This window comes from Entelurus aequoreus, linkage group LG25, assembly GCF_033978785.1.
Source record: "Entelurus aequoreus isolate RoL-2023_Sb linkage group LG25, RoL_Eaeq_v1.1, whole genome shotgun sequence".
NCBI lineage: Eukaryota > Metazoa > Chordata > Actinopteri > Syngnathiformes > Syngnathidae > Entelurus > Entelurus aequoreus.
Window position 1 is genome coordinate 8,037,018 of NC_084755.1, and position 13,293 is coordinate 8,050,310.

The 13,293-nt window shown below is 37.9% G+C and overlaps 1 protein-coding gene across 1 annotated transcript in view; it reads right to left on the minus strand.

The window, feature by feature from the left end:
- Positions 1 to 13,293, minus strand: part of fam20ca (FAM20C golgi associated secretory pathway kinase a) — a 103,861-nt gene that overhangs the window by 12,926 nt on the left and 77,642 nt on the right. The window contains exon 5 of the mRNA XM_062037333.1: positions 3,896 to 4,011. Coding sequence (XP_061893317.1) covers positions 3,896 to 4,011 — 116 coding nt within the window. The remainder of the gene's footprint in view (positions 1 to 3,895; positions 4,012 to 13,293) is intronic.

Here is a 13,293-nt window from a genome sequence, read left to right on the forward strand (position 1 = left end):
AAAGTAGTTTTATACTTGTGAGTGTTGATGACACAGCTTTGCAACAGTTGATATTCTAGTTTCAAGCATGTTTTACTCAATATAGGTCATCAAATCTCAGCTACAAGCTGTAATATCTTACTGAGATCATTTAGGACCAAAACACTTAAAACAAGTAAAACACTCTAACATCAAATCTGCTTAGTGAGAAGAATTATCTTATCAGACAGAAAATAAGCAAATATCACCCTTATTTGATTAATTAATCTTACTTAGATTTCAGTTTTTGCAGTGTACGGAACGGGCAGAGGGCCAAAAACGTTAAGCGTGCGTTAAAAAAAATGAACGCCGTTAAAGGAACTTATAGTTAATGCGTTATTATCACGTTAACTTTGACGGGGCTCATTTTAACCCTTTTGAGGCCTTCTGATCAAATGATATAACAGTTATCAATTAGTATAAATCGGTCAAACGGTTATTTTACGAATTTAAACTGACATTAACTTATCAAAAGGCCTTCAAAAGGTTAAAAAATTGTTCAAACTTTCTATGTTTGATATTTTTTTGTTTAGGACTGAAGTTTATTGAGAAATTGTCATGTCTGTGTGATCACGTTTTGTTTCAGTCATGTCCTGTTTGGTTTTGGTCACTTAGTTCCTGCTTTTTCACTCCCTTGTTTTGTTCCCATGGTTACCCATTAGTTTCACCTGTTCCACATTTGGACTCACACCTGTCACCAATCACGTCACTGTTATTTAAGCCTGTCTTTTTCTGTTGGTCGGCCTGGCGACATGAACTCTGTTATCCCTGTTACTCCATTGATTACGTGTTCCATGCCATAGTTCCATACTTTTCAAGTAAGTGTTTGTTTATTCATGTCACAGTTATAGCAAGTGTTATTTATTTCATGTTCATAGTTTTTGCCCAAATGCTAGTTTTGTTTTCTTAGCCAATTTTGTACTTCCGCCTTGTGCGCGCCTTTTGTTTCTTGTTAGTGTAAAAATAAATATGTCTTTACCTGCACGCCTTGTCCACTCCAACTTTCCTTGCAACTCGGGAAAACAAACAACCCAAAGACCACGTCTTGACAGAAATTTGAGCAAAAAAAGTAAAACAAACAAACAAAACACCAATTTAAAATGTTTTCTCGCCCTTCAAAAATATATGGATTTTTAAGTCCTTTAAAGATAATTAAAAATCAAAGGTTAAATAAACTAACAGATCTGTTAAAAAAAAAAACGCGCCACTGGCAAAACTGTTTATATCCTGTTTGTGTTTACTAATATCAATGCATGTAAGTAAGGCTGCAGCTAACGATTATTTTTCTATCGATTAATCTATAGATTATTTTTTCGATTAATCGGTTAATCTATAGATTATTTTTCCTTTTACCGATTATTTTTTTATTCAAAATGAAGATGAAAAAATAAATGCAGGCCAGTTTTTTCAAAAGGCATGGCTTTTATTTACAAAAAAAAAGAAGTATGGCCACTCAGTCAACATTGACAACAACATGACAAAATATTCTGTAACAATGTAAACATTTAAAACTTTTAACATTTAACAAAATTAAAAGTAGCTTATTTGCTTTTTAATGTGCAAATATAAAAGTAAACATACAGTGCAAATCGTAATATTCTGCAATAGTATAAGCATTTCAAAAGTAAAAGTATTGCTTATTTGCTAAAATGTGCAAAAATAAAGATAAACATCCAATACAAAAAAGTGCCAATCTAAATATTCTGGAGCACTGTAAACATTAAGTATTGCTTTTAAAATGTGCAAAATAAACATCCAGTCCAACACAGTACACAATAACCAATTCTACTCATTCCAGTGAGTGACTAACAGTTGTAATGAAGAAAGGTTAGCATGTCTACATGCTCTGGTTCTTTTCTTGTTTACAATATTCCCAGCAGCTGAAAATAGGCGCTCAGAAGGGGTCGATGTGGCTGGAACTGAGAGCTAATTACCGGTAGCCTTCACCTCAAGCCAGGACTGCGAGTGAGCTGAGCTCCAGTTTATATTCCTAGAAGGTCAACGGGCTCATAGTAGGGATGTGCGTATCGATCCTGTGGTATCGATATATCGATACTCACACGCTACTCATTTGGCATCACTTTTCTGAAAAAAGTATCGATATAAACCAAAAAACGGCGTGTGGGGGGTGCAAGCATCACTTTCAGATGTTTTTGATGACTTACTTAAACTTACTATGTGCTGGGACACCCCTGTACCTGGCCGAGTATAGAGCTGGCCCAGTCACGTGACAGGAGACAGCCAATGAGCGTCGTCAACGTGCAACACACACACACAGCCAGCCGACAGCGATGCAGCCAGGCATATCCAGTGTTGTCCAATTGTTGACTTAAAACAGGCATTGTTTCTTGTTTTTTTTTAGTAATGTTTACTGAATATTTTTGTTTAAATGATTTATCCTAAATTCAAATAATTTCCACACAGGGGAATTTACTGTTAGTTGAAAATTGCTTGAGTATTTAAAACAAGATAAGAAAGAGATAAAATTTGGAGATTCTTCATCTTTGCATTACAGTTTTATTTTTTTCCAAGAAAATCTTGAAATATATGATTGAATGTGATTTTGGTTTTAATCTGTAACATCATTTCTTACATTTCGAAAACATTAGCCTATTTCATATTTCATTAATTGCTAATTATATCACAAACTTTAAAAAATAACTGCAGCTTCTTGCGATTCGGATTTGACAGTTAATTGGAAAGCCCTAATATCTAATTATTATTATATATAATATATAATTATTATTATATATAATATTTAATTTATTTTTCATATTTATGTTATTTATTTTAATTTTACTTTTATTATATATTGACCATAATAAATGTGGTATAAATAGTCTGTTTTTGTCTTGTGATTTGTCTTAAATAATAACAATAGTAATAATATTTTTGACTGACAAAAATTGCCAATAAGAAATTAATGGTATCGGTATCGATGAAAAGGCAAGATAAAGTATCGGTATCGTATCGAATCCTAAAAGTGTGGTATTGCCCATCCCTAGCTCATAGTGATGTTACTAGTAGTTGACTGGGAGGTGTTTATTATCATTTGGGGAGAGTCCGCTGCCTGATGCTCACCTGCTAAACACCTATCTGCTCCACGCTGAAGCGCTGACTACATGCGCTCTGAATACACACTGCTGATTGGCTGGTAACGTTTTGAATACGCACTGCTGATTGGCTGATAACGCTTTGTATAACGCTTTGTGTGTACCAATCAGATGGTTGTGTGGGTGGGACAATGCTGCGTGCTGAGACAGAGGCAGCCGCAGAAGGAGCGAAGCAGCTTGTTAACACTTTAGCAGCTAAAGTTAGCTTTAGCTTAGAAACTCGTTCGGTACACCCCCGTACCGAACCGAAAGCCCCGTACCGAAACGGTTCAATACAAAACACGTACCGTTACACCCCTAGCAGATACAAATGACACATTCATGTTTTTGTGTAATGATGACAACGTATACTCGCACGGACGATTGACTAGTTGATGGTTTTCTTTTCAAGTGTTCGTTCATAGCCGTTGTGCTGCTATGATAGGCCATTTCCGCTCGACACAGTGTGCATACAACAACTTTATTAGGCCGTGTATTGAAATACTCCCACACTTTTGATCACTTTTGGCGTGATTTTTTCCCCCTCGCTCGCACAGTCTGCTTTGCGCTCCGCCATGACGGTAGTGTGACGTAAATATGCGACGCGTCGACGCACAAAAACGGCGTCGACGTATTTACGTAACCGATGACGTCGACTACGTCGACGCGTCGTTTCAGCCTTACATGTAAGACTCAAAATGATCGTACAAACACAATCAATATTGCACATCTAGCAACGCCGTCTACTTGTGTTGTGTTGATGTTTGCGCTGATGTGTCGACTACCTGGCGAGATGAAGAAAGTCCTCCACAGCTTTTTGTCGCGCGTCACGTCTCGGATCTCTCGAGTCATGTTGACCAGCCGTCCGGCCACTGGGGGGACCCTACGGAAGTCAAGGATCCTGAAAGGACAAAAAAAGGACTGATAAAGTTGAGGAATGCTCATCAAAACACTTATTTGGAACATCCCACAGGTGAACAGGCTAATTGGGAACAGGTGGGTGCCATGATTGGGTATAAAAGCAGCTTCCATGAAATGCTCAATCATTCACAAACAAGGATGGGGCGAGGCTCACCACTTTGTCAACAAATGTGTGAGCAAATTGTCGAGCAGTTTAAGAAAAACATTTCTCAACCAGCTATTGCAAGGAATTTAGGGATTTCACCATCTACGGTCTGTAATATCATCAAAAGGTTCAGAGAATCTGGAGAAATCACTGCGCGTAAGCGATGATATTACGGACATTCGATCCCTCAGGCGGTACTGCATCAAAAAGTGACATCGGCTTGTAAAGGATATCGCCACATGGGCTCAGGAACACTTCAGAAAACCACTGTCAGTAACTACAGTTGGTCGCTACATCTGTAAGTGCAAGTTAAAACTCTACTCTGCAAAGCCAAAGCCATTTATCAACAACACCCAGAAACGTTTACTGAGTGTTGTTAAAAGGAAAGGCCATGTAACACAGTGGTAAAAATGCCCCTGTGCCAACTTTTTTGCAATGTGTTGCTGCCATTAAATTCTAAGTTAATGATTATTTGTTTCTCAGTCCGAACATTAAATATCTTGTCTTTGCAGTCTATTCAATTGAATATAAGTTGAAAAGGATTTGAAAATCCTGGTAGGATGGGGCGAGGGTCACCACTTTGTCAACAAATGCGGGAGCAAATTGTCCAACAGTTTTTCGAGCTATTGCAAGGAATTTAGGGATTTCACCATCCATGATATCATCAAAAGGTTCAGAGAATCTGAGGAAATCACTGCACTTAAGCGATGATATTACGGACCTTCGATCCCTCAGGCGGTACAGTATCAAAAAGTGACATCAGTGTGTAAAGGATATCACCACATGGGCTCAGGAACACTTCAGAAAACCACTGTCTAACTACAGTTTGTCACTACATTTGTAAGTCCAAGTTAAAACTCTACTATGCAAACCAAACGCCAAAACGTGTAAAAAGTGCCTCTCCCAGTCTGTGGAACGCTCTCCCTGACCACCTGAGGGCACCACGGACTGTGGATGCTTTAAAAAAAAAGGCTTAAAAACCCTTCTTTTAAAAAAAGCCTTTTTTTAGTTGCATGCATACTAGTTTTAGCTATTTGGCTGTTCTAGTTTTTATTTAAAATTAATACACAGTAGCACTTTGAGGTTGTTTACTCAATGTAAAGTGCTTTTTACAAATACAATCTATTATTATTATTACTATTATTATTATTATTAAAAGCAGCTTCCATGAAATGCTCAGTCATTCACAAACAAGGATGGGGCGAGGGTCACCACTTTGTCAACAAATGCGTGAGCAAATCGTTTAAGAACAAAATTTCTCAAACAGCTATTGCAAGGAATTTAGGGATTCTACGGTCTGTAATATCATCAAAAGGTTCAGAGAATCTGTAGAAAACCGAAAACCAACATTGAATGCCAATGACCTTGGATCCCTCAGGTGGTACTGCATCAAAAAGCGACATCAGTGTGTAAAGGATATCACCACATGGGCTCAGGAACACTTCAGAAAACCACTGTCAGTAACTACAGTTGGTCGCTACATCTGTAAGTGCAAGTTAAAACTCTACTATGCAAAGCGAAAGCCATTTATCAACAACACCCAGAAACTCCGCCGGCTTCGCTGGTGCCTGAGCTCATCTAAGATGGACTGATGCAAAGTGGAAAAGTGTCTGACGAGTCCACATTTCAAATTGTTTTTGGAAACTGCGAACGTCGTGTCTTCCGGACGAAAGAGGAAAAGAACCATCCGGATTGTTATAGTCGCAAAGTGTAAAATCCAGCATGTGTGATGGGGGTGATGTATGGGGGTGTATTAGTGCCCAAGGCATGGGTAACTTACACATCTGTGAAGGCACCATTAATGCTGAAAGGTACATACAGGTTTTGGAGCAACATATGTTGTTATCATGGACGCCCCTGCTTATTTCAGCAAGACAATGCCAAGCCACGTGTTAGAACAGCGTGGCTTCATAGTAAAAGAGTGCGGGTACTAGACTGGCCTGCCTGTAGTCCAGACCTGTCTCCCATTGAAAATGTGTGGTGCATTATGAAGCCTAAAATACCACGACGGGTCTGTCTATAGTAAGTACAACGCACACAAAGTCATGACAACAATGCAGATGACGTCGTACAACTCATCACTGTGTGTCTCTTTTTTTTCAGTTTTTTTTTACACAAGAACATTCACTCCCTTCAGTTTCAGACTCGTTTAAGACTAAGCCCCGTGGGAGCAGCAGCAGAGTTGACGAAACCTAAGCCTACAGAGGACGCCATTGTGGAGAAGCTGCAATCAGCACAGTCATGTGGTGACAAAGGAGCACCTGTGTGTGAGTGTGTGCATCACAACATATAGGATTACCTACGTTTACAGCTAACAAAAAGAGTAGTACTTCTCTTTTCAAGTATTTGGTGCCAATTCACTGTAAAACATGCAACTTGCATGATGTCATACAGTAGATACAGTATGCTACTATAGGTGAGGGCCGACATCCGGGCAACTGAGCTACATACGGGTTCTTCGAGCCATAGCAACCAGACTGGCGTTGAAAACAAACCGTTGCCATTACTCTTTAACCTGTCGACCTACGCTGGTTAAACCCGTCATTCTGCCTCCAAAATGCCAAAAAACTGTTTTGTTTTTGGTTGTGCTAACCACAACTGGAAACAGGGAAAACAAAGGTCGTATTTTGTTCTGCCAAAGCGTGATAAAAGCCCACAGAGACGAGACAAATGGCTCGCAGCTTTACACCGGGAAAACGAGGACGGTTCTCACTGGAGTCCCCCAAAGTCCCGGGTCGTGTGTTTGGATCACTTCGTTTCTGGTAAATATAAGGAACAAAAATCCACCTTCTTAACCACAACTTGGCTATACGTCCGTGCTAATGTTGTACTTGTTGAATTTGTACCTTATAACGTTCGACAGCTGAAGTTGTTGTTGTACAAAAATAACATGCGGTATATACTATATAGTCTATAGCCTAGCTAGCTATTTTCGAAAACCGGTTTCGTTTAAATTTGCACTTAACAGTTGGGTTTTTAAAAACCAATAAACCCTATAATTTTCATGTTGCCATTTAATCAACTTTTCAAGACAGTTGCAAAATGCTGTCTGCAAGACTTTTCAATACAAAGACATATATTTTGTACATTATTCGCCTGCTGTACTGCGCCTTCGTAAGGCTACAACTTACAAGGACCGGGCTACTAGGGGTCAGTCTGCTTTCTTTTGGGATTTTTTGCCGGACATTCCAGTATTATTTACCCGTAATCTTGGTATTACTTTCCTTATTAGGTTATTTTGCCACCTCCCCCTTCTCTGTTTAAACTCTCCTTTGTTGTACTTAAACAATACATGTAGCCCTCAAATCTCTCAATATTTTATACACTAACACTTGATCTTGTTGTTGGTAACTTCCGCGTCTCTTTCTTAGTAGCGCGCAGGCTAAGCTAACTAGCAAGCTAAGCTAAGCCTGAGAAGCTTTAAAGTTCACTGAGACGAGTCTGACGCAAATAATACATTTTTGTTTTTTCACACGATATGCGAATAAGTAAAAATGCGTAAATGAAGGATTTAACGCCGACTTCCAAGCCACAACGCTCGTTAAATGCTTTTTCTGTCAATGCTGTGTTCGCTGTGAGCTGGTTTGTTTTCAACGAATTCCCGGTTGCTAGGGGATTGGTAGGCGGAAGTGACGTAGGTCCGCCCTCACCTATACCAGGGGTCAGCAACCCAAAATGTTGAAAGAGCCATATTGGACCACAAATACAAAAAAGTAAACGCCTTATATAAGTGTTATAATGATGGCAACACATGATGTAAGTAGCTAATTAGCTATATTAGCCTACTATCAAAAAAATGTTGAAATGTAATTGTTGAGTATTAAACTCTGCGACTGTTTTTTTCGGATATTGACCACGTTGGGGTTCCGGTCAGAGAACACACAGTCATCATTTGGACTCCTCCAACTTTAATGGTGCATATTGGTTTAGGTTCATTTAGTTAGTTAGTATCTGTAAACCACAAGCAAACACCCATCAACATTTATGTCATTTAACTAAACAACAATATATATATACAGTATATGCCTATATATATGCTCAAAGTAAAATACTAGAGACAAAATATGTTGCATTTCCACAAGTCTATAAGAGCCTAGTCTATAAAATCCGCTACACCTCCCTGATACCGAAGTACATGTCAAACTACTTCCTTAACGTAAATGACCGCCATAACCACAACACCAGGGGGTGCTCCACTAACCACGTTAAACCCAGATTCCGAACTAACAAAGGTCTTAACTCATTCTCTTTCTATGCCACATCAATGTGGAATGCGCTCCCAACAGGTATAAAAGAAAGGGCATCTCTATCCTCCTTCAAAACCGCTATAAAAGTTCACCTCCAGGCAGCTACAACCCTAAACTAACACCCTCCCCGGATTGCTAATAATCAAATGTAAACAATCAAATGCAGATTCTTTTTCTTATGCCTTCTGATCTCTCTCTCTCTCTCTCTCTCTCTCTCTCTATGTCCACTACTTGATGTCCATACCCCCCCCCCCCACCCCACCCCCCCTCCACACTCCTGATTGTAAATAATGTAAATAATTCAATGTGATTATCTTGTGTGATGACTGTATTATGATGATAGTATATATGATAGTATATATCTGTATCATGAATCAATTTAAGTGGACCCCGACTTAAACAAGTTGAAAAACTTATTCGGGTGTTACCATTTAGTGGTCAATTGTACGGAATATGTACTTCACTGTGCAACCTACTAATAAAAGTCTCAATCAAACTCAATCAATCAATCAAATGGCATATGAGCTAGCCACATTAGCAGCAGCAATGCTATCCTTAACAGAGGGATGTTAGCTCGTAGCATTCTGACAACACAGCATCAATACTATTATTAAAACACCCCTAAATGTTACACAAACACAGCGATGTCAATTAATAAACTAAATTAGTCTTATATAATAATCAACATACTCACATCGTCAAAGACTAGAGCACCGACTAAACGTAGCAGAGAAACAAGTCAGCACACATTAACACACGTCAAAAGGGAAGCGGAAGTGACCCCTACAGGAAGGAAGCGGAAGTGACACTGTCATGAAATGCTTCAAAATAAAGTATCTGAAAACGTAGATAAACATGGAGAATTCTTAACAGTAATATTTACTCTCCACATTTTTACAACATTGGAAAACATTCGTAAAACTTCTCAGAGGGTGAGATAACTCCTGGAAATGACTGTCTTAGAATGGCCAAACGTAGAAATGTGTGTGTCCAAGTTAAACACATCTTCTTCTAATGGATTTATTACAATCTTTGCAAGCTGGGTAACGTTTGCTGTGGTCTGGAACAACATGGTTAAAGTTAAATGAATGTTCTTCTAATGGATTTATTACAATCTTTGCAAGCTGGGTAACGTTTGCTGTGGTCTGGAACAACATGGTTAAAGTTAAACAAATCTTCTTCTAATGGATTTATTACAATCTTTGCAAGCTGGGTAACGTTTGCTGTGGTCTGGAACAACATGGTTAAAGTTAAACGAATCTTCTTCTAATGGATTTGTTACAATCTTTGCAAGCTGGGTAACGTTTGCTGTGGTCTGGAACAACATGGTTAAAGTTAAACGAATCTTCTTCTAATGGATTTATTACAATCTTTGCAAGCTGGGTAACGTTTGCTGTGGTCTGGAACAACATATCTTCTAATGGATTTATTACAATCTTTGCAAGCTGGGTAACGTTTGCTGTGGTCTGGAACAACATGGTTAAAGTTAAACAAATCTTCTTCTAATGGATTTATTACAATCTTTGCAAGCTGGGTAACGTTTGCTGTGGTCTGGAACAACATGGTTAAAGTTAAACGAATCTTCTAATGGATTTATTACAATCTTTGCAAGCTGGGTAACGTTTGCTGTGGTCTGGAACAACATGGTTAAAGTTAAATGAATGTTCTTCTAATGGATTTATTACAATCTTTGCAAGCTGGGTAACGTTTGCTGTGGTCTGGAACAACATGGTTAAAGTTAAACAAATCTTCTTCTAATGGATTTATTACAATCTTTGCAAGCTGGGTAACGTTTGCTGTGGTCTGGAACAACATGGTTAAAGTTAAACGAATCTTCTTCTAATGGATTTATTACAATCTTTGCAAGCTGGGTAACGTTTGCTGTGGTCTGGAACAACATGGTTAAAGTTAAACGAATCTTCTTCTAATGGATTTATTACAATCTTTGCAAGCTGGGTAACGTTTGCTGTGGTCTGGAACAACATATCTTCTAATGGATTTATTACAATCTTTGCAAGCTGGGTAACGTTTGCTGTGGTCTGGAACAACATGGTTAAAGTTAAACAAATCTTCTTCTAATGGATTTATTACAATCTTTGCAAGCTTGGTAACGTTTGCTGTGGTCTGGAACAACATGGTTAAAGTTAAACGAATCTTCTTCTAATGGATTTATTACAATCTTTGCAAGCTGGGTAACGTTTGCTGTGGTCTGGAACAACATGGTTAAAGTTAAATGAATCTTCTTCTAGATTTATTACAATCTTTGCAAGCTGGGTAATGTTTGCTGTGGTCTAAAACAACATGGTTAATGTTAAACGAATCTTCTTCTAATGGATTTATTACAATCTTTGCAAGCTGGGTAACGTTTGCTGTGGTCTGGAACAACATGGTTAAAGTTAAACGAATCTTCTTCTAATGGATTTATTACAATCTTTGCAAGCTGGGTAATGTTTGCTGTGGTCTGGAACAACATGGTTAAAGTTAAACGAATCTTCTAATGGATTTATTACAATCTTTGCAAGCTGGGTAACGTTTGCTGTGGTCTGGAACAACATGGTTAAAGTTAAACGAATCTTCTTCTAATGGATTTATTACAATATTTGCAAGCTGGGTAACGTTTGCTGTGGTCTGGAACAACATGGTTAAAGTTAAACAAATCTTCTTCTAATGGATTTATTACAATCTTTGCAACCTGGGTAACGTTTGCTGTGGTCTGGAACAACATGGTTAAAGTTAAACGAATCTTCTTCTAATGGATTTATTACAATCTTTGCAAGCTGGGTAACGTTTGCTGTGGTCTGGAACAACATGGTTAAAGTTAAAAGAATCTTCTTCTAATGGATTTATTACAATCTTTGCAAGCTGGGTAACGTTTGCTGTGGTCTGGAACAACATGGTTAAAGTTAAACAAATCTTCTTCTAATGGATTTATTACAATCTTTGCAACCTGGGTAACGTTTGCTGTGGTCTGGAACAACATGGTTAAAGTTAAACGAATCTTCTTCTAATGGATTTATTACAATCTTTGCAAGCTGGGTAACGTTTGCTGTGGTCTGGAACAACATGGTTAAAGTTAAACGAATCTTCTTCTAATGGATTTATTACAATCTTTGCAAGCTGGGTAATGTTTGCTGTGGTCTGGAACAACATGGTTAAAGTTAAACGAATCTTCTTCTAATGGATTTATTACAATCTTTGCAAGCTGGGTAACGTTTGCTGTGGTCTGGAACAACATGGTTAAAGTTAAACAAATCTTCTAATGGATTTATTACAATCTTTGCAAGCTGGGTAACGTTCGCTGTGGTCTGGAACAACATGGTTAAAGTTAAACGAATCATCTTCTAGATTTATTACAATCTTTGCAAGCTGGGTAATGTTTGCTGTGGTCTGGAACAACATGGTTAAAGTTAAACGAATCTTCCTCTAATGGATTTATTACAATCTTTGCAAGCTGGGTAACGTTTGCTGTGGTCTGGAACAACATGGTTAAAGTTAAACGAATTTTCTTCTAATGGATTTATTACAATCTTTGCAAGCTGGGTAATGTTTGCTGTGGTCTGGAACAACATGGTTAAAGTTAAACGAATCTTCTAATGGATTTATTACAATCTTTGCAAGCTGGGTAATGTTTGCTGTGGTCTGGAACAACATGGTTAAAGTTAAACGAATCTTCTTCTAATGGATTTATTACAATCTTTGCAAGCTGGGTAACGTTTGCTGTGGTCTGGAACAACATGGTTAAAGTTAAACGAATCTTCTTGTAATGGATTTATTACAATCTTTGCAACCTGGGTAACGTTTGCTGTGGTCTGGAACAACATGGTTAAAGTTAAACAAATCTTCTAATGGATTTATTACAATCTTTGCAAGCTGGGTAACGTTTGCTGTGGTCTGGAACAACATGGTTAAAGTTAAACGAATCTTCTAATGGATTTATTACAATCTTTGCAAGCTGGGTAATGTTTGCTGTGGTCTGGAACAACATGGTTAAAGTTAAACGAATCTTCTTCTAATGGATTTATTACAATCTTTGCAAGCTGGGTAACGTTTGCTGTGGTCTGGAACATCATGGCACACAAACAACTATCAGAAATGCAGCCAACATTGCATACAGAGAATGTTTGAGTTTGACTTTATTTCGAACATGCATGCATACAAAATGATACATCACAATTTCCAGTTTCTCTTTTCAACATGTTCGAAAAGGAGTAGGAAGAAGCAGAGCTTATTTAATCCTACCCCTTTTCTTTTACATAACAGTTGCTAAAACTTTTGTTCACTTCCTGTTCTCAATTTATTCACAATATACTCCATAAGTAATCACAATACAAATAAATAAATAATAATAATTGGTGAAGTAAGTTACATTTCATATGATGAGATAAGTAAGATTATTTTGAGAGTGAAAGAATGGATGAATTATATAAATTCAGTATTCTTCTTCTTTGTACTTTGTAAACACTTTAAGTTTGAAGAGTTTCATGAAACATGGAAAAATAAACTAAATACACAGAGGACATAAGTAAAGGAAATTAAATATAGCTACAAACGAGGCATAACGATGCAATATGTACATACAGCTAGCCTAAATAGCATGTTAGCATCGATTAGCTTGCGGTCATGCACTGACCAAATATGCCTGACTAGCACTCCAACAAGTCAACGACATGAACAAAGCTCACCTTTGTGCATTCACGCACAGCATAAAACGTTTGGTGGACAAAACGAGACAAAGGAGGAGTTGCATAAAACACGTCTTTCTGTGGCAGCGTCGGAGAAAGTTTCAGAATTGGAAATAGAATGAACGGAAGGTACACGGACCAAAACACAACCTCCACATGTCAAGTTTAAGAATATTAAACTATTTAAT